The sequence below is a fragment of the Anabas testudineus genome, chromosome 16 (assembly GCF_900324465.2).
Source record: "Anabas testudineus chromosome 16, fAnaTes1.2, whole genome shotgun sequence".
Taxonomy (NCBI): domain Eukaryota; kingdom Metazoa; phylum Chordata; class Actinopteri; order Anabantiformes; family Anabantidae; genus Anabas; species Anabas testudineus.
The window spans coordinates 9598440-9618608 of record NC_046625.1 but is presented as its reverse complement, the minus strand read 5'-3'; the positions used below and the strand labels follow the sequence as shown (position 1 = coordinate 9618608).

The 20169-nt window shown below is 39.1% G+C and overlaps 3 protein-coding genes across 11 annotated transcripts; 1 reads left to right on the top strand and 2 right to left on the bottom strand.

The window, feature by feature from the left end:
* Window positions 1-2221: 2221 nt before the first annotated feature.
* Window positions 2222-3555, bottom strand: LOC113169328 (glutathione S-transferase kappa 1-like). The gene is made up of 5 exons (XM_026370658.1): window positions 3462-3555; window positions 3172-3269; window positions 2978-3094; window positions 2793-2886; window positions 2222-2622 (listed from the first exon to the last, which is right to left on the bottom strand). Exons 1-5 carry the CDS (start codon window positions 3472-3474, stop codon window positions 2588-2590), a joined length of 357 nt encoding a protein of 118 aa, XP_026226443.1. The 5' UTR covers window positions 3475-3555; the 3' UTR covers window positions 2222-2587.
* A 1776-nt stretch (window positions 3556-5331) lies between these two features.
* Window positions 5332-9739, bottom strand: si:ch1073-90m23.1 (rap1 GTPase-activating protein 2). Its single transcript, XM_026370565.1, has 19 exons — window positions 9626-9739; window positions 9442-9474; window positions 9222-9312; window positions 8973-9008; window positions 8837-8884; window positions 8504-8701; window positions 8327-8424; window positions 7983-8061; window positions 7744-7797; window positions 7560-7643; window positions 7354-7454; window positions 7135-7264; window positions 6861-7022; window positions 6652-6723; window positions 6445-6531; window positions 6179-6334; window positions 5998-6081; window positions 5881-5900; window positions 5332-5795 (listed from the first exon to the last, which is right to left on the bottom strand). The coding sequence occupies exons 1-19, from the start codon at window positions 9694-9696 to the stop codon at window positions 5705-5707; spliced, it is 1695 nt and encodes a 564-aa protein (XP_026226350.1). The 5' UTR covers window positions 9697-9739; the 3' UTR covers window positions 5332-5704.
* A 1463-nt stretch (window positions 9740-11202) lies between these two features.
* Window positions 11203-19297, top strand: casp2 (caspase 2, apoptosis-related cysteine peptidase). Of its 9 annotated transcripts, none has more exons than XM_026370559.1 (13): window positions 11203-11327; window positions 11876-12039; window positions 13750-13920; window positions 14023-14097; window positions 14238-14417; window positions 14575-14644; window positions 15019-15110; window positions 15350-15532; window positions 16001-16129; window positions 16212-16302; window positions 17114-17314; window positions 18523-18632; window positions 18745-19297. In XM_026370559.1, the coding sequence occupies exons 1-13, from the start codon at window positions 11225-11227 to the stop codon at window positions 18877-18879; spliced, it is 1704 nt and encodes a 567-aa protein (XP_026226344.1). In that variant the 5' UTR covers window positions 11203-11224; the 3' UTR covers window positions 18880-19297. The 9 variants fall into 9 exon arrangements, with proteins under 9 accessions (XP_026226344.1, XP_026226343.1, XP_026226342.1 ...); XM_026370558.1 differs by having other exon boundaries at window positions 14005-14097; window positions 17114-17302; XM_026370557.1 differs by having other exon boundaries at window positions 14005-14097.
* The last annotated feature ends 872 nt before the right edge of the window (window positions 19298-20169 follow it).

Below are 20169 nucleotides of genomic sequence, written 5' to 3'. Positions count from 1 at the left end.
TCTGTAACCACACATGATCTGTTTAAAGCTTCATTTCTAAACATGCCCGAAAGAGACAATACCTCGCAGAACAGCTCGATCACTTTCTCAGGAGTCATCTTCGGGTCTGAGGGATCAGTATCGTCAACAGGTCAAAGTGTGAGTGACCCACAAAGGTGTGTGTCTGAGCTCAAGTACTGTGAGGCGGAGCTGCTCGATGTGATTTATAAGCTACGTAACCCCCCAATAAGGATCATCCTGAAGATCATGGTGGTGAGATGTTTTTTTTTTATTATTTCTATTGTGTTACCTCTGATACTGGACGATCTTAGTGCAGAGAGCAGCCAGTGTCATGCAGACATTAGTTCATGATGGTTCAACATCATATTTACACCATATCCACAGCTTCACCCATCAGATCTAACGTGAGGCAGAGCAGCACCTGCAGCTACAGTAAATGTAGACCTATACTGTAAACTATTTATTTATTATAGTATTAATGCTGTCATCGGAACAGTGCTGTACTACATAAGATGTGTGCAGTATATTACTGTAGATGAGCTGTTATCAAAGTATTATTACTGTGTCTTCATCAGTTTCATACTGTACACTAATTATACAGTGTACACCTTCCAATGCATTCTGGGAAAATATTACTGTAACCATAGATAGAGTAAAAACATCATCGTGTCCTTCATTTAGGGGCTTAATTGTCTTAAGGTAAGTTTTAACATTGAATCTCCGAAATTGTCCCTGTGATTTCCAAATAAAAAGCGCTTGCTAAAGATAGTGGGATGTTTTTTCCATTTAAACAAATATTGTGCAGCAGTTTTTCAGAATCAGTGCCGAGTCCTCCTGTGTCTCTGTGGTGGGCCGATGTGCTGCTCCTGTGTATCTGGTGAGTAATTAATGTTAGTGTTTAAACACTTAATCTGTCGATTTAATTGTATAACATAAGTATATCGCTAGATGTAGCTCTTCACATCGTCAGTCTCTGTCGAATTAATTGGTAACTTTTACCGAAATATGGTCATTTGTGGTATGTGTCACAGGATCATGTCTGTAGCTGTGTGTATTAGGGTATTGAGTTTGCCTCAATTTATTTATTTGTAAATTTTTTATCTTTTTACACGACAGGTATTGTTTCCCTGCTCCCAATGCTGCCTACACCTTCACCTTTTTAATTCTGCCATCAATAGGAAATCTATGTTTTAATCTATGCAAATGTTTTTGTATTTCTGTTCAAAAGGCTATCTTAAAGATCCTGTTTGGATATCATATTATTTCATGTTAGCTGAATGTTGTAAAAGATATTGTTAATTTTGCTGTGTCACTTCCACTGTGATAGTATGTTATCTGTTCTATCAATGTGATATTTTTATCATCATTATTATGAAACATAATAAAATGCATATGTGCAGTTATTTGATTGTTTTTGCATATTTTATATTGACAACTAAATAACAGTTATATTTTTATAGATACAGTAGTATGCACTATAGACTTTACAGTAGAACTGTAAAATAAATTGCAGTAATATTTCAGTAGAAATATTGTACTGTACCTTATTATTCAGTATACTCACAAATAACAGTATAATACTGCATTTTAGCATGGTAAAAAAAGGACACTACAGTACTGTAATTTACCTTACAGCATGCTAAAAACTACTGTACTTTGTTTTACCGTGCATTGAAATACAGCAACTAGTAAATAATTGCTGCCAGTAAGTTACTGGTAATTTGACAATAATCACTTTACAGTGTGTGGCTACTGCTGGTGGCAGGGGGTGCTGGAGCTGATCCCTGCTCAAAGGCAAATTCAGGACTAGGCAAATGAGGAGAGCAGCTGTGCCTCTAAAACTAAACTTCACAGTGTTATAGTCCACTAAACGATCAGCTAAAGCAGGGTACAGTAGCATATACGCTGCAGAGTGATGTAGGCCTATTATATTATCTAATTAAAAAAAAAAAACATATAAAAAAACTATCAAATAAGAAAAATAACTAATAAGATAGAGCAAAACGTGAGTGTCACCAGGGGAAGGGGCCTAGAGGTAATAGAGGTGCTGCAGCATGCAGCATTTTGTGCACCTCTCCACATAGGTATCTTGATAAAGAAATCATTAGCGATGAATGGAATTCATTCATGAATTAGTAACTTGTAAGTCACTTTGGATAAAAGCCAAATATCTAAATGTAAAATGTAAATGTAAACACAAAGATGATGCCATGCTTCAACATACTGTACATTTATTGCTACTCCTTTCAAAGGGCAGAGCTTGGACATTACATTTACTGTAGCTGCAGGTGCATCTGATCTCTTAACAACTAAAACGCAGACACGGCTGCAGACACAAACACCAGCAGCTGGGACGGTCTTTCTGACTCCTGACAGGTTGTGTTACAGTACAAATATAGTACGTAGTGTGTTTTTCACAGATGTATTTTACTTACATTATACCAATGTTCTTGCCACATTTTAAATTCAGCATAGGACCTTTAATAATAGTTTTACGCAGCTAAACTTCATTTAGATGTTCAAATTCAAGCATGTGTGATCACCACAACAGCGTCTGAAGACGGCTGTCATCCCACATCTTGGCAGCTCATCTCTGAGGTTGAGGTCCGAGCCACTTCTCTCCTAAAGCAGAGAATAAAATGAATCTCAGAAAGCTTCAGATGTAATCGCTAATGAAATTCTGTTTTTATCTGTATGAATAAAAGTATCCACTGCATGCCTCTAGTCTAAAACTACACTTTTACATTGTGTGTGGGTGTTTATCAGTGTTGTCATAGCAGTAGTTTTCTCACCAATGCTGTCGGCCATGAGCTCAAATCTGTCAGCTCCAAAAAACATCTCTTTCTTGCCGTTTACATGACACACCATCATGGGCAAGCCACATCCCTGTGTAATGGCAACAGGAGATATTTTGGTCGTTAAACTTTAATGTCTTGTCACTCTTGCCTGAATCCAAGAGAACTGAAGGACCACTGACCCTGTAGTCAAGTGCAGCCTGTGTTGTGTTTCTCAGCTTGTCTTTAATTTCATCTGTGTCGGACAGCTCCAGCAGTTCCTTAATGTCACTGTCAGACAGTCCTGCTTTCACCGCTGCCTAAAAAAAGAGGCGTGATAAAGCTAAATTATGATTCTTAAACATTTTAAGTCAAACCAGGCCAGAAGAGTTGATACCTGAGATAGTGATGCAGGTTGAGTAATGTCTTTGTCTTCACTCCAGATTCTTCTCCACAGCTCCCGGGACACTTGCTCCATCTGCACCTCCCTACATACTGTCGGACACGGGGGTGGGCAGAGGAAAAGAAAACGAAAAATCCTTTCACAACCAGAAGATGTGTAAAAATCATGTCATGTTATTCCAAGCTTTTCTATCTTTTTGCCTGGTGCCTAATAACTGCATTAGTCAAATTGTGCTTTAAAGTTATTCATAGCAGCTCAGTAGAGAACACCCCGTTCCCACATACCTTTGTGGAACATCACATTAGAATGGTCAGCTGGAGGATGCAAAGGAAAACCAAAATAGTTTCTGGAGCTACTGGGATCAGTATCGTCAACAGGTCAAAGTGTGAGTGACCCACAAAGGTGTGTGTCTGAGCTCAAGTAGCTACTGTGACGCGGAGCTGCTCGATGTGATTTATAAGCTACGTAACCCCCCAATAAGGATCATGCTGAACATCATGGTGGTGAGATGTTTTTTTTTTTTCCTGGGCTATTGTGTTACCTCTGATACGTGAATCTCTGTGCAGAAAGCAGCCAGTGTCATGCAGCTGCCTGTGCTGTATTTGTTATGATTCTGATTGTAGACATTAGTTCATGATGGTTCAACATCATATTTACACCATATGCACAGCTTCACTCATCAGATCTAACGTGAGGCAGAGCAGCACCTGCAGCTACAGTAAATGTAGACCTATGGTTACTGCTGGTGGCTGGGGGACCTGAAGCCAATCCCTGCTATTATATTATCTAGTTTATGGACACAAATAAGACAGAGACTGGTCAAATGGCAAAACGTGAGCACCACTAGGCCTAAGGGTAATAGAGGTGCTGCAGCGTTCAGCATTTTGTGCATTAACAGTTGGTGTACAATAGTCTCATTTTAAGTAAGATTCCGGATGATGGAGATAAATAAAACATAAATGTTCTGTATTTTTTTCTGCACTTTTTATTTGTGGATCATATACATCATCATATACATCATATACATCATCCACAAATGAAAGTCAGCAATTTACCCTCAGGACAGAACAGTAAAGTTAAGTTATGTGTAAGATAATATGGTGCCACTGTGGTAACACAGACAGGGCTGCAGGCACAAACACCACCCCCTTTCCCAGCTGTGATCCCAGCTGCAGCCTGTGTGTCAGTATCAGTGTCTGAAGGTCACGTTCATGTGTTTCAACCATACAGGGAACATCACCGCCCTCATCTGGATAAACTGTAGTTGGACCAACTTTCTTCTTCTTCTACATCAGCTTATTTTGTACAAGATCAGTGTGTGTGTGTTACCTCCTCCTGCTGGACTGCAGTGAGAGCAGCACGGGCAGTTACAAACAAACTAAGACATAATAATATTCATTATTAAGTACAAACATATAGTACTTCAAATTCATCTTTCTGCTCCACTACATTTCAGAGGGAAACATTTGATTGTATTGCCATTATCTATTTATGTCTATGTATAATGTGATCATAATAATTCACCATCATCATTCTACAGCTGTAGTTGTTGTTCAACTTATACTGGCTGATCATTTATATTTATGTGGTGTTTACCTATGTCATGAAGTGCAACCGACTGATTGAATGAGTATACAAACCTCATGTAATGATGGTCACTTCTGTCTGACTCCTGACAGGTTGTGTTACAGTACAAATACAGTACTTTGTGTTTTTTACAGATGTATTTTACTTACATCATGCCAGTATTCTTGCCACATTTTAAATTTTGCATAGGACTGTTAATAATAGTTTTACGCAGCTGAAATGTAAAAGTAGCTAAATTATTTAACCAATATACCTGCATTGTTACCGCATTTCACACACGTAAGGGTGGTGGGAACCTAAAAGAAACTATACCTAGTACCTGTACTATGCAGTTTGTCTCTTTTACATGTCAACTATTTCAAATAAAAACGTCTTCTCTTTATATGTTGATTTTCTGTGGATATATATACCATATGTAACATCTTGCTACTTTATGTGCAGGAAGCGTCTCCAACACATTTTCGTCTATGCATTGCATCATAGTCAGTTCCTGTCATTTATGCAACTGTAAATCAAACAGACCTATACATTATGTCTTCATTTTGTCATTTTATTTCTATTGCTCTTACGCACATCTGGTTCCTTCCCTTGTCTGTCAACAGGCTATTACTTCAGTGATGAATGCAAAGATACATCATCCATCATGCAAGTATTTTCCTGCCATTATTCACACAAGAGTACAGTAAAGTTAATTTTTAATAACAGAACACTAAACTCACAGTTTCCATTGCCAGTTTTATATGTTGTACTTTTCACTGTAAACATTTAAATATATCAATCTACAATATCACTGCTATGACAGTAAAATATGTATATTCTCAGAAATACTATTTACTTTTACTATTTACATATACGCCATCCACCAGGATAATAAAGTAGCAATGATACAGGCTAAAAATGTCTATAGATATTAAACTCTAAAACCTACAATAGAATAGTTCTATGTCTCCTCTTGAGGACTTGTTTGATCTTTGACTTCAGCTGGTCCCAAACTCTCAGAGAGAGTAGATGGAGTTCCTGGAGATTTATCACTGAAAAACAGGGACATAATTACCTGCATCTCTAACGCTAATCCAAATCATACAGGCAGAAAATAACATTTTTGACCAGTCTTACCTCTCTCCTTCTTTTTCTGTCTGCAAAGGAAAACAGAAAAGAAAATCAGCTCAACCTTCGAATAAAATGTTCATTTAGATAAACATGTTTCTATCTACAGTAATTTCAGAGTTTTACCTTTGGCTTCTGTGCTCCGCTGCCCCCAGTCTTTCTGGGTACTCCAAGAGTCTCAAATGAGTGACTCCGCACTCTGATGGCTCGCTACTCACAGATTCAAGATGAAAAAAAAGTAAAGTGAAAACAAAGAACTCAGGCAGGAGTTTCTGAGTATTCACAGGTGAGGGAGGCCAGCATTCACCTTGAAGTTTTCAATGAATCCCCCACTCCCCTCCGATGCCCCTCTTGCACCCTCAGAAGAAGGGAGGGCAGACAGGGATGGCTCTCCCAGCATGCACTGGGAACGAGTGGAGAGTTCAACCTGCAAGCTCTCTAAGAGCGATGAACGCGTGCGTAGCTTCAAACGAGACGAGGAGGCACATGAGATTACACAGGGTGCAGAATAAAACCAGAGAACAAGCTTGGATGAATGAACATGACTGATAAAAAAGACTGTTTCTCCTTTACCTCTAGTTTGCTGAATCGCTCAGCTTTGTAACAGGAGATCTCTGCGTTAATGAGTTTTGTCAGTAGAAATTCTCTCAACAGAGAACACTAAATGACAAGACAGAGGGAAAAAAGACAACTCAACCTATTTTGACTGGTTATAGCTGGAAAACCACGGCTGTTGCTATAATTAATGCACTTGGCCTTGACCTTAGTGTTGTTTCTTACATTTTTAAAGACTGGGGGATCTGGAAGGACCGGACCAAACGGAGGGACATCTTCTCTGGCTGTGACAGACACCTGTGAAGAGAAGAAAGATGTTTGAGCCCGACCAACATCAGTATCAATTTTAAAAAGTCAGGATCCATCTGATGTTTTACTTTTTCGACTAAGTAGGTTAATAGAAGACAGACAGAAATTAGACTGTTTTCTCTCACCTGGTATGCAGCTCCATCCATCTCCTCCGCCCTCTGAAGCCTTCGGACCACCAGGAAGCAGTGCAGAAAGTGAGACTTGATAACATCTGATAGAAAAGGAGTTTTGCCTTCCTGGTACACCAAAGCTACGATGTCATTACCAATGTGTCTTTTTCTTTGTAACTGTATAGGGTGATCAAGAGAAGGACAAATAATTGGGTCAGTGGCTGTTAAACAAAGCTGTTTTCTGTGACTCATCAGAGTAGAAAACACTGAGACTCAAACAGTCACCGACCTGCTGTGGGTCACCCTCTGTAAAAGGCAGTTTAGTTGCGACATGGAACATAATTTCTCTCCCATGAAAGGAAGTGAAGACTGCTTGACTTCCTGTCTGACCATGACACACATCCAATCCTCCTCTAAACCTAAAAAAAAAGGCAGTGACAAGAAGAACTTGCATGACTTTTTGACACTGCATGAGACATTTTTCCAGTTAAACATGAGCTGACTTTACCCAGTGAAACCTTGCAGTTGAATCGTCTCTCCCAAATGTGACAGGAATTCTTTAAACTCTTCACTTTCGTCAGTGTTGCTAAGTATATCCTCCTCCGTCAGCTGCACAGAGATGGATAGTGTCTGAGAGGAGGTGGTTATTATATGATGCCACAATCATTTCTATGAATACAGGACATAGCGAAGTAAAGCACCAGTTCCTCTTACCTGTCCTTCCTTTTGATATAAAATGCCAAATTTAAAATTAGGAGACACTCTGTGTTCATCGAATGCAGTTATGAGTTCTGGAGCCTGAATGAAAAATAAGAGGGACATTGGCTTAGTTGGGATTTGACTAAAATAACACTTAAAATTTTTTTTTTTCTCATATAAATCATATTCCAAACATTACCTTGAGGTAGCTGACTGCTTCGAACTTTGAGATCGTAACTCTATCACAGAGCATCTAGAAAAAAACATATATATATATATATATATATATATATATATATATATATATATATATATATATATATATATATATATATATGATACGTATGAATTCTTGAGTATTCTTACATTGTAATGCTGCTCTCTTTACCTGCGTAGTGGCTATAAATGCATCTTCCACCAGAATAAATTGTGTAATACCTTTGCTAATTCAACAGCAGATGGGATGTTGGGGAATAGCGACACAGAGAAAACTCCATGCAGGGAGCACTCCTTCATTCTGTTGGACAAAAAACGTTTTTTATTGCACGATCAATGAAAATGCAAAGATGCCCTCAAGACATGTTTGAGAACAAGTATAATCTGCCTTGAATAATATTTTGTGTCTGCACAGTGAAGCTCAAACAGCCATAAAGCAATATATAAATCCCCTGTTGCTTGGACAGGGACTTTAAGATAAGTACAATGCACTGGAAACTGTTTTGCCTGTATTACAGCTTAGAATATACAATACAAACGCTGTTTCAGAAGCCAAAGATCTCCACCTTAATATCACACGTAGCTTATTCTCCTCCTCCTCCAAACACACAGAGAGAACCAGGGGCCCTAAAGATGGATCCACTGCTGTGAAAGAGTGATGGTACTGGGAAGAGAAAAAGATGAGAAATGTAAGTACAACAGAGCAAATATGTTTCTTGAGATTTTGAACACAGCTTACTAACTCGTGAGCGGAAGAACTCGTGGTAGATTTTGGCCTCTCCATCCCGTTCCATGATGTCATAGCTCTCTGGACCAAAGCCAAAGTGGGAAGAGGTGGGACTCACATCTGCAACCCTCTCCAGTGGGGGGTCTATCCAGTATCCCCCCATTTTTGACGGCAGGATGAGCGGTAGTTCTCCACCTATTGTCAAAAGCTGAGACTAAAACAGACACAAAGGAGAACTTGATAAAGAAGATCTGGACTTGTTAGGTCTTGTCTGGGGAAGGAAGTGTTCAGGTGATCGCTCATGTACAGATTCAGCTTTGTGTTTCTTGTTCTCAGATTGATGACTAACCTTCAGAGGCAGAGGGAATTCACACCGCTGCTCATCGATCCTGCTGCCCTGATGAAAAAGTGCCGTATTGATGATAAGAAACTTCTGCTGCTCGGGCATCACTGGACAACGTAAGATCAATTGTACTGTAACTCACCTGCAGCTTTTCAATGATTTCAAACAGCTCTGTGTCCTGTTAAGAACAACAGGCAGCCAACGTGAGACAGAATTGCAGACAGAGAGAAAGGGAAGGAGGAACGTGGAGAGGAAGAGGAACATGACAAATGATTTCACTGCAAGTGGTAACTCACTTCTCAAAAACGTATCATATGGATATTTATATAGTATATTTATATATAGTATATAGCAAGATGAGCAGGTGTCTGCTGGACACATATTGTATCACCCTCTGGTTGCTGTTGGCTGAACGGAAAGGCTTGTTCTCATTGGTGGGCGAGTCCAGGATGTCCAGTATGTTGTTCTCTGCAGTTTCAAGTCTACAGCAACAGGTTGACATAAGAAAAAAGCACACTCACTATTCACTCCTTATTCAGCTCCTACAGTGTACAGTGAAGCTTGAATGTTAACTCAAAACAGCTGTAATAAAACGGAGAGTACAGCCTCACCTCGTTTCATCCCCACATGTGAATCTGTCCATACTGTAAACAAGGAAGTGAGAACAAAACAGATTATTTTAAACAGACAGGATTACTGCAAGTATAAAACAAAACCTATTCAATTTACAATGTTTGTGTGTCTTTTTGGATGTCATGTCAGCATTCATTTCAGACAAAAAGTGTGTTTACTCACCCTCCATATGCCCCAAAAGTGAAACTTCTCTTCCTGGAAAAGGAGATGTCATTCTTCTTTTCTTTCTCCATGCCTCTGGTGTCACTGTGAATGTTTGTACATGTCAGTTTGCTGCTGAGTCAATCAGGGCTGGTTAAGGTTGAATTAATTCACTCTATCATTCTGTCACTCCTCCTCCTCTCTGCCCCCTGCCTCTCACTCATTTAAGCTTCCCTTTCCTCCCTCCATCCTGCTGTCAGCCAGACAGGCAGCATTAACCCGCTCATGGTCGCAGGTGCAACAGCCGCCACAAAACTATAAAACGGAAACGATCAGGCTGCTTCACGCCATTGATCCTTGTGCTTGAATAAACACTCTTGGTGGTTTCTTAGCCTGACTGAGCTTAAAGATAGACTTGAAAATAAATAAAGAAATGAGTGAGACATTTTCTCCTGAAGCTGTTACCCTTTGAGTTAGTAAGGATCATCAATTATTGACAGCACACACAGTGAGGGTGAGGAGATAGACAGCAGGGGAGGGTGAAGTAGGCCTGATGAGAGGGAGAGAGAGAGGAAGACAAAAAGGAAGAGACGAGAGTTTTTGCCTCACATGATACAAATTCAACAATTTTTGTGTAGTCTATAGTTTAATTATGTTATGGCTATTTCAAGCATATGGCTATTTAAATAGTATTGTTTCACCTGTACATTCAAGATGGTAGATTAATATCATGGATGCGTTACTTTTTGTACAGTAATTTGCTATTGAATTTTTTCTGTGTTGGAACTTTGTTTACAGCAAACTGACATTAATACGTTTTTATTAATATGTTAAATCTGTTGCTGCTCTTTACTTTTGTGAGAAATCATAAACATAATAATAATAATATATAATATTAAAGTTTTATTTAGAAACAACTCTTTTTCTTAAAGAAGTTTTGTGGGGAAAAAATACTCAACTGTTGCTTTTTGTCCTGATTAAATACATTTTCGATCACATTTATGTTGATTTTTATTACTCAGAAATGCAAAATCCAGTAAAGCTGGAAAAATTAAAATAAATTTTGTTTGCCATCTTTTGTGTTAAGTTCTTATTCACTGATGTACCTCTTGTACGGGTAAGACCTGCCTGTCCAAGCCTGTTTGTTTGTTTGTTTGTTATCTCAAAATCTCATATGTTGCTATAAGGTTGTTTTAAAACTCTATTATAGCCTATTCTTCAACATTATAACATCATTGATGATCATCACATTTCTTAAAGCTGGTTAAGGCTGTGGCACTGTTGCTGCAAGTGCTTCAAATCTAAATCTAAATTTGAAGCACATGCATGAATCATAAATATCATAAATTAAAATGAATTTATTTAGAATCACACTTCAACTCTTGCTTGTCTGTGCCTGTCTGATAAAGAGATCTCCTTATCAATTGGTCACTTATTTACAGATTCAAATTCAAAATGCCCTTGAATCTAATATTGACAGGAGCTCTGGTGAGCAGCCAGTTGATTGGCCAGTTGAAGCGCCACTCAAAATGTCCTCACTCTCATTGGTCCGACTCAACAACAATGCCCAGCCTCCTGTGTTTGCACAGGGTATCCCGCGGAAGTTGGTTTGTGGACTGGATGGGATGTCGTTCATTAGCGAGAATTAGCGTGAAACACGACAAACATTTGGCTGTAGCTCTTGTGGGGTGTTTGCTATTCTGTTGCCCTAAACAGAAGAACGGTAAGAACACGGCGGAGGGGAAATTACATCCGTTATTTGAATGCAAGTAGAAGGAGCATACGAAGTTAGCTAGTTAGCTTGTTAGCAACGATAATTAGCCATTAGCGTCCAGGTTGGTTAACTATAAATGTAAGTTAAGTGCAGGATGTCGCATCGTGGTCGTTTGTTTATATGGAAATCTAAAGCTGCGCCGCACACTCATTAGTTTGCTGCTGTCACTGGTGCCTGCACTGTTTAGCTAGCATTGTGGTTGTTTTTATTTTTGTTGGTTGTAAAAGTGTGTTGCCAGTGACAACGTTTTATTGATGAAGCATTCTGTGATAATCTGCGCAATTAATAATTTAGCAGCGATGTCTGATTGAAAAAGTAATGTCACATTAATAGATAATAGCACCGCACTGGATGTCTTGTAGTGATATGATGGTTTTTACATTGATAGTAATGTTGTTTTACAGCACTGTGGTCTCCTCCCCGTTTTATTGCGATGGAAGTTCATGTACATTTTCTACAGGTTCATGTTGTTATCTGTCTGTCTGTCCTATACCCAGTGTGTTGGAGCAAGATGTTGGAGTGTGGCATGCTGGAGCGGGACAGACAGACTCTTAAAAGACGCTCTGCTGTCCTCTGCAAACAGCTGGTGGTGGATGAGATGCTCATTCAGTCACTACAGGCGGACGACATCCTAACTGAGAGCATGGCAGAGAGCATCATGGTATGTAAACTCTGGCACATGGGATTTTGTTTCCTCACCTTATGACAACATTTCCCAATTGCACTGAATCCCATTCTTATAAGAAAGCTGCCAAATGCTTAAACAAATTTTGTTGCTTATTGCTATACCAATACAAGTAGAGAAAATAAAAAGTATTAGGGGAAACTTTCCAACACAGTATAATGTAAATATACTATATATGCATTCTGCATTTTAAAATTCATCTATCTGTATAGTTGGAATACGTCTGTAGCTAGTTGAGTTTAGTTTTACGAAGAGGACAAGGAGAGGTCACAACATAACCAACCTTTTGTGTATCCCTCAGTAGCGACAGTAATCACCAAGTTAGATTCCCATACAATGTAAAACATCTTCAAACACCTACTATGTTTTCCTTGGACAAAAGCAGAGAGGTCCTGACTGGGTAGATCATCCTGTCTATGTTGTCATTTTGGAAAAAGTGAGCTTTTACTGTAATCCAAGAGTACGTAAGTGCTTTATACATAATTCCCATTTATTAGATATCATCTTACTGAAGATAAAATAGTTTTTAGTTTATTGTTTCATTTTGCAAGACAAATCAAATGTTTTGTGAATGTAGTTTTAAAGTTGGGTTTTGTGATTATTGTTTTAAAAAAGATGAGATTGCAGGAAATTTGTACAATGAATGGTAAAACTGTACTTACACTGCTTAAAAAAATAAAGGGAACACATAATCATTCCAATTTACGTCCAAGTCCATCATACTGCTGGGATATCAACATGGACCACCAGGATTAGCAGATTTGCTGTTAGCGCCCTGTGCTCTTCCCAGATGAGTGCAGGTTTACACTGAGACAGACAATGCCCAGACGTCGTAGGTTGCATACAGCCACACACTACTGAGCCTCATTTTGAATCTTCAATTTGAATTTCCACAGAAGTTTGATCAGCCTGTGATCTGACTTTGAGTATGATTCCAGACCTCCATGGGATTTTGTTCTCAACACATTCCACCATGTAATGAATAAAGATTTTCAACTGGAACATTTAATTCATCAAGATCTAGAATGTGTTGTTTAGGTGTTCCCTTTATTTTTTGAGCAGTGTAGTTAATCGACATGTAATCAGTAGACTATCTACAAGTAAGGGGATTGTTAACCTATGTCAAAATTTCATGCATCATGAATTTCACCTGGACTGCAAATGATAAGTATGCTTTAGTTTGATAATTTTATTTAAAATTATACTAAGTCACTATTGGCTGGCTAACCTGCTTATCATTTATGTCCACATGTGATGAGGATGAGATCAGTAGGCATTGCTTAATTTTAGGTGTTTCACTTGTCAAATCAGTTATGAACTACTTGGTTATGTCCATCCGAGAGCATGTTAAGCAAGAGGTGAATTTTATAGGAGATTCTCACATTAAAAAAGCTACAAAATGGCTAAACATATATAATACCAAAACCAAAATTAAACTTATGAAGCAGGCTTTCTGTGGAAGGAATTTCACCATCTGAGATTCTGAGGTTTTGTTATCTGGTTGAATTAATGTTTTTTCATTTTTGAGACATGTCTAAAGAACTGTCAATAGCAGTATGCATTCAGTGGTGCTATGTATATGACGGTGAGTCTGTCTCTGGTAAGGCTGTTAAATCGCTATTAGGCTATAAGGTTTGCTCCTAGAGTTAATCTCTAGTTCATTGTGTCTGTTCTCCTCTGCTTTAGGCTGAGCAAACTTCTCAGAAACGAAGCTGGCGTTTGTTACTGCTTCTACCAAAGCGAGGCCCTAGAGCCTTTAGCAGCTTCTGTGGAGCTCTGCGAGACACTGAGCAGCAGCACCTGTGTGACCTGCTTACACAGTCGCCTGAAAAAGATGGCAGGGAGACACATGTAGAGGTGAGTGTGAACCTCAAATCTTTACACTTAGAGCGACTTACAAAGCGACACGTAGTGATTCTCACCAGACAGCGCGGTTCTTAGACGGCTCTCTACTCACAGAGTGTTCAGCCTGAGGAAGAACCAGAGGAAAAGGCAGGGGAACTGATCATGCAGACAACAGAAAAGAAGAGAGAGGTGAGCAGAGGGTTGGATCCCTCAACCATGCTTACTGCAGGTTTCATCACTGTTACTTCAATTGCACATGCTTAGAGATAAGAGGGGGAAAATTACAAATCTCTCATAACAGTATGCCCCAATTACTTGGTCTTCTGCAGACATCTTCAGTAGACATAGAGGAAAAGAGTGAGGTGAGCAGCACCACATCATGCCCAGTTCAACCATCAGATAGTTGCCAGTGCTCAGAGATCTCATTCAGAGGGTCAGTCCCAGTCAGGAAGGAGGACAGGAACAAAGACAGATGGATGATGAAGAAAAGAGGAAGAGAGCAGACAGATGTGAGAATGGCAGATCACATCCATCTTATTTAAGAAAGCCAGATAACGTACTAATGTAGCCAGACAGCAGGCAGCAAAATCCTTATTAGTTTGCAGTTATCATATTTCCACAGTAACAACAAACAATAGCTAACTAATTGCATTATTTGTTTTTCAGAGGTTTGTCGATTGTTCTCTTCCACTTTCCACACAGGAGGTTGTTGCAGCTAAGAGAGCGCGGACACATGGTAAGTGGTCTTGTATTACACAATACAAAATAAATAAAATTAAAATAGGTTCCTCTGTGTTCAGTGATGTTGTCAATATTTTTCTGTCTCCATGGAGACGTGAGGTTGTGTCTGGACAATAGGAGTTTATTTGTTGTCCAGTTTTTAAGACAGATAGTTAAACATAACACTTACACATTCTGTAGCCAAGACCTGCTTTAGTATTTGGCCACTGTTTGTACCTGCAGGCACCACACCCCATCAGTGACTCATTCACAGCCTTTGAAGAGTGACGTTTGTTGTCACGCCGCTGCTGGCAGGAATGCACATGATTTTAATTTGTAATAGGTAGAGTTCATTGTCTTGATAGTGTGTGTTGTTTGTGTGTTTTTCAGAGTCCATGGAGTTTAGTCTGGATGCAGATAGTCCCATCACCACTCCTGTGCTACCATGTACTTCTGACTTTTACCACTCACACTGCCAGCAGGTAAAAATACTGCTCTTCATCTGGTCACCTCAGTAGGTTTGCAGAATCATAACTCTCAGATGGCAGATGATGTTAATATAAATAAGTTTAGAAATGTAGAAAATGTAGTACTAATGTATTGTATATATTTGTAGTGCAGTTGAAATAGGTGTTGAAGCCTTTATATTAGCATAATTCCTTTTTCTTTTTCATATGTTTTCTTCCATTTGTTCCCTTTGTTTCCTCTTTCTCTCCCACAGTCTTACAGAATGAATTCATCTTCTCGTGGTTTTGGCTTGGTTATCAGTAATGTGACCTTTGACCCTTGTGCTGCTCCTGATCTTGACCCTAGGAAGGGTGGCGAAGTTGATGATGAGGTCCTCAGGAAGGTCTTCACAGAGCTGGACTATGTGGTTACAGTGCACAGAGACCTCACTGCTCAGGTAACACAAACATGTAAAATATATAATTACAGTGTTATTTAAAAAATAATCCATCCATCTTATTTAGTTGACAAACCCAGAAAACAGATGTTGTTTAAAGGAAGGGGAACAACCTTTTGATGTTGAAAGAAACTTGCATAGCCAGTGTTTATATCTCATTAAGATTAGTTTATCTCAGTTCCTATTTTCAGTGCAGTTTAATGTGGAAATGCTATCACAAAGCTAACACACTTTGCCTTTAATTAATTTCACCTATTCTAAGAAACCTGGATACTTAAAGAGCACAGCTGACAAAACATGGGTGTAAGCTGTGGTTATGGGAGACCTTGACTTTATATGTAATTATTCAAATCTGGAATGGATAATGTAACCACATGGTTACACTAACAACCTGTCAAGTATTTAAAAAAGCAACTTGCAAGCACTAACAAGGGACTACCATAGATTACTGGATTATTCTTTTTACAGGACATGAGGACATGCATTGAGAACTTTTGCAGACAACCAAACCATCGCAACGTGGACAGCTGTGTGGTGTGTCTGCTCTCACACGGAGTGGAAGGGGCCATTTACGGCACAGATGGACAGCTCCTCCAGGTGTGTTTTTAATGTGTTTTCTACTTCAAGGGTAAGGATTTATTACAGATTTAACATGTAAGATGTCTGTCTGTCTTTTTAGCTGGACTGGGTGTTTGAGGCATTTGACAATGCACACTGTCCTCTACTACAAAACAAACCAAAGATGTTTTTCATTCAGGCCTGCAGAGGAGGTAAGAAGTGTCAGTTTGACCAATAAGCAATGATAATGCACAAGGTGTGTTTTTTTAGGGATCCCTGAATATGTTTTCAACTACATCCAGTTGAAAAGTTAAATGTCTTGGATCTTTGCAAAATCCCAAAATCACCTTTGGACATAAGAATAGACATGAGCCATGCAGATGCTGTGGATAGTATAATGATATACCAAATTTCAGTGTTCTGGCTTATGAGTACAGTAGGTGTCTAATGATTCTGAACAGACACGAGACACCCTCGATCTATTTCATTTTTTATTTATTTTATTATTTAAAGAACAAAACCAAGGTTTGTACTTGCTACAGTACAATAACACTCCATAAACATGTAATTAATATGTGACTTAACAGTGCTTCTGGCTTGTTGGTCTGTCTCTTTGGTGGAGTTTCTGACCTAACTACAGAGCTGATGGTGCCCCTGACAAATGCTCAGTCCTCTCAGGAGCAGTACTAATTATTGTCAGCCATTTCCTCACCACACCACAGAGCCCACCACAGGTGTGTGCTGAAAGCCCATTAAATGTGATTGACCACTGCTACTGCAAATAGCTTCAATGAAAACTAATAATACTTCATGTTTTTCCCATGGCTCTGGGTATGACCACTTAATTTGAGTGTTAGACAAATCCAAGACAAAGACCAAATGAGAGTTGACTTTGATTGAACACAAGGAAAACTGCAATTTCACCAAAGTCTAGGGTCAATTTTTAGTACTCCAGCCTTGTGTTTTACCCCCAACAATTAAAATAAAAGTTATGAGAATAAAATTAACTTTCTGATATTCCAGACGAGATGGACTGTGGAGTGGAACAGATAGATGGACCAGTAAGGACCTCCTCGCCAAGCTGTGAACAGCGAGATGCTGGAAGGGAGGGACAGGGAGATGCAGACTCTAGACAGAGAGGTGACATGGGGAGGCCCAGGATTAAACTGCCCCAGCGCTCTGATATGATCTGCGGCTTTGCATCTCTCAAAGGTCAGAGAATTTGTAAGTTTGTTTTTATTATTCTGGGTTGTAATTGTTTTTAAGTTTAATGTATATAAAAGCAAAGAGTTGTAGAAACATTAATGAGACAGTAGAGAATCCATGCAGTTATCCACACACTTCTTTATAAGTTACTATTGCAACATTTCAGCCAGCAAAAGAAAGTGTGCCTCTATTGATTTAATCCTGCACTAGAACAGACGCGTGTTTTCATGTTCCAGTATTTTCACTAATGCATGCAGCCTGCACAGGAGTTTGATGCCAAGAAACCCATATGGGATGGTATTGATTGCTTTAAAGGGGAACTAATGCAACACATGAGAGTCCATTTTTGCATCTAGGGAGTAATATGACATATGTGAGAAAATTCATGGACCAGATTAAGGCCTCATTATATAGGAATGTTGTTCATTTCTTTGCTTTTGAATCGTGGAAAATCTAAATCAAGATTTGTGTTTTTTCTGCAATTGAATCTGGAGTTAAGACAGTAATGTAAGCTGTTGCTGTTTCCTTGAAGAAACCTGCCACTGCAAGCTTTGCAAACCTGAGCAGCACTGCCTGCCGAAGCTGAAGATGACAAAATAATACTAGTTTTAGTACTAATAGTTTAGGTCTGTGCTTAGAGTAGAAAACGGTCTGAGTCTGGTGAGAATTCGCTGCATGTAGCTTTTTGCTGTATGGGTGATTTGAAGTTCACACTCTACATGTGTCTTCCTGCCATCTTTTTTTGTTATTGTCGTACAGCTGCTTCATGCATTCTTTAAAATATTTACAATATTGTAAAAGCTTAACAACCTTACTAGCGATGTTTTGTTTTTGTCAATATTGCACAGATGGTCCATAGGCACTTGAATTATGTTTTGCCTCAAGTTCATGGAGGTAGAAAAGTCATTTTGCCCAGCGGAGCTGAACTCAATCTGATTAATGTCTTTTGATTTAGCATCAGTTGAGGCACCAGATGACTACTACTAGTTTGGAAGTGGGGAAAATGTTTAGGTGTGGAGCTAGAAGGAAGTGACAAAACATGCCAGGAAAAGCTCAGTTTCCTCCCTTCTGTTAGCTTAGATTACTTTTCAGTCACAGTTACCGCATGGTTTATGTTCATTGTTTCTGTTTACACCTGCCAAGCACCAGATATTCCCTTTGCTATGTCTCCTTGCATCCACTGATGATGTATTAAGCCTTTATTGTTTGATCTCTTCCACCACAAGGCACAGCAGCCATGCGAAACACCAAGAGAGGGTCCTGGTTTATTCAGGAACTTAACAGAGCACTTCGCCTTCATGCCAGAGACACACACCTTGCAGACATCCTGGTGCAGGTGAACATAAACGGCCTAAGCTTTCATAAACTGTGTGCACAGAGTAAAAAAATGCTTTTATATTTTAGTTACCTTCTTTAAAGCAGTACTGAAAAACTTGCTCTGTCTCTAGGTCAACGGGCGTATCAAGGAGCGAGAGGGTTACGCCCCTGGCACCCCCCACCATCGCTGTAAAGAGATGTCAGAGTTCACCAGCTCACTGTGCAAAGACCTTTACCTGTTCCCTAAGTACCAGCCCCAGTATTGATATGCAGAAATGCACATACACAAGTTAATACACACAGACTCACACTAAGGGCACAACTGTTCATTGCTGACCAATTACTGCCACACACTCACACATTCCCCTGTTGCCCCTTCACATCCAAATTCATTCATATTTTCTGTGTATGAACCCACATTCACAGACAAATCATGGCAATGGGCACCATATGAGAAAACGCCATATTTGTGTGGCTGTCTGTGTCTACGCCAGTTAGGAGTTTAGACATTCAGTTTTCTGACTGCACAGCTACTTTGAAGATGCACCAGTCTTTTTGTAAACTGTATTTTCTACACAGATCTATTTTTGTGGCTTTGTTTTGTATCAAACTGTTTTATAAGGATTTTTAATCCCATTCTTTTTAATGTGTACATAATGTTTGTAACAGTATCTGTTGGTCATTTCTTGATTTTAGCATAGTCACAGGCAGGGGGCAGCACAGCAGAGACAAATGCATTTCATCATCTCCCATTGATCAATGTTATTCATAGTTTCTGCAGTTTCATCTTGACTGTTATTGATTGCAGATTGCTTTTGGTTTAGCTACAGCCAGTTACGGTCCTGATAAAACGGTAAAGAAATAAGATGCAGGTTTTGAACTGCTGTCATGAGCCAGAGTAGTTCATTTTTTATCTTAAGTCTCATGAAGAAGAAAAAACACCAAGAGGGCAGCTTCAAAACAAAATCTTGTTTCTGTTGTTTATTTTTTCAGTTTTTTCTTATGATTGTTCAGCTGGGAAAATTAAGCATTTAACTTAATTTCATGAAAGCACCCACTTAGTTTCTATGATATCAGCTGTGTTATTGTAGATGTGTCCCTGTCAGGGTGGAAGACTGCCAGGGGAATGTGGTGCTACTTGTCAGGTCACAAACCTACTGTATGAACTCTGACCTTTACGCTAACTCTGACTTCTAATAGTGTATCTCCCTGTGTGGGCGTTTCACATTTGGTTAGTTTCTCTACTGTATTTTACTTTATCTGATCAACAAACAAAACATGTATTTCTTATGTCTTCCATGAACAATATGCAGTTTTCTATCCAGTCTGTGCCATGTGAAAATGATCAATAAGACACATATATGACCATAGTGGTGCTCTCATACTATATATTATATCACATTGGCACCCCCTTCTACACAGAGGAAATCTATTTCTTGAGGCTGTGCGAGTCCTGACCAGGCAGAGTGTGTTTAATTACAACAGTGTTGTAGTAAAGAAAAGTTACATATATGGTAGAAACAGTATTGTAAACAAGCATTGAAGAGGAGCATGTT

What these genes read in the sequence shown, in the direction of transcription:
- si:ch1073-90m23.1 (XM_026370565.1), bottom strand. Translation starts at nt 9,696, where the DNA reads ATGGAGAAAGAAAAGAAGAATGACATCTCCTTTTCCAGGAAGAGAAGT. An exon ending in CAGAGGGTGACCCACAGCAG is followed by an intron (nt 7,023 to 7,134) that starts GTCGGTGACTGT and finishes CACCCTATACAG; the next exon opens with TTACAAAGAAAAAGACACAT. An exon ending in TGGATGGAGCTGCATACCAG is followed by an intron (nt 6,724 to 6,860) that starts GTGAGAGAAAAC and finishes TTCTCTTCACAG; the next exon opens with GTGTCTGTCACAGCCAGAGA.
- casp2 (XM_026370557.1), top strand. Translation starts at nt 11,225, where the DNA reads ATGGGATGTCGTTCATTAGCGAGAATTAGCGTGAAACACGACAAACAT. An exon ending in GAGGAAGAGAGCAGACAGAT is followed by an intron (nt 14,418 to 14,574) that starts GTGAGAATGGCA and finishes TTTGTTTTTCAG; the next exon opens with AGGTTTGTCGATTGTTCTCT. An exon ending in TAAGAGAGCGCGGACACATG is followed by an intron (nt 14,645 to 15,018) that starts GTAAGTGGTCTT and finishes TGTGTTTTTCAG; the next exon opens with AGTCCATGGAGTTTAGTCTG.
- LOC113169328 (XM_026370658.1), bottom strand. An exon ending in AACCTGCATCACTATCTCAG is followed by an intron (nt 3,095 to 3,171) that starts GTATCAACTCTT and finishes CTCTTTTTTTAG; the next exon opens with GCAGCGGTGAAAGCAGGACT. An exon ending in AGGCTGCACTTGACTACAGG is followed by an intron (nt 2,887 to 2,977) that starts GTCAGTGGTCCT and finishes GCCATTACACAG; the next exon opens with GGATGTGGCTTGCCCATGAT.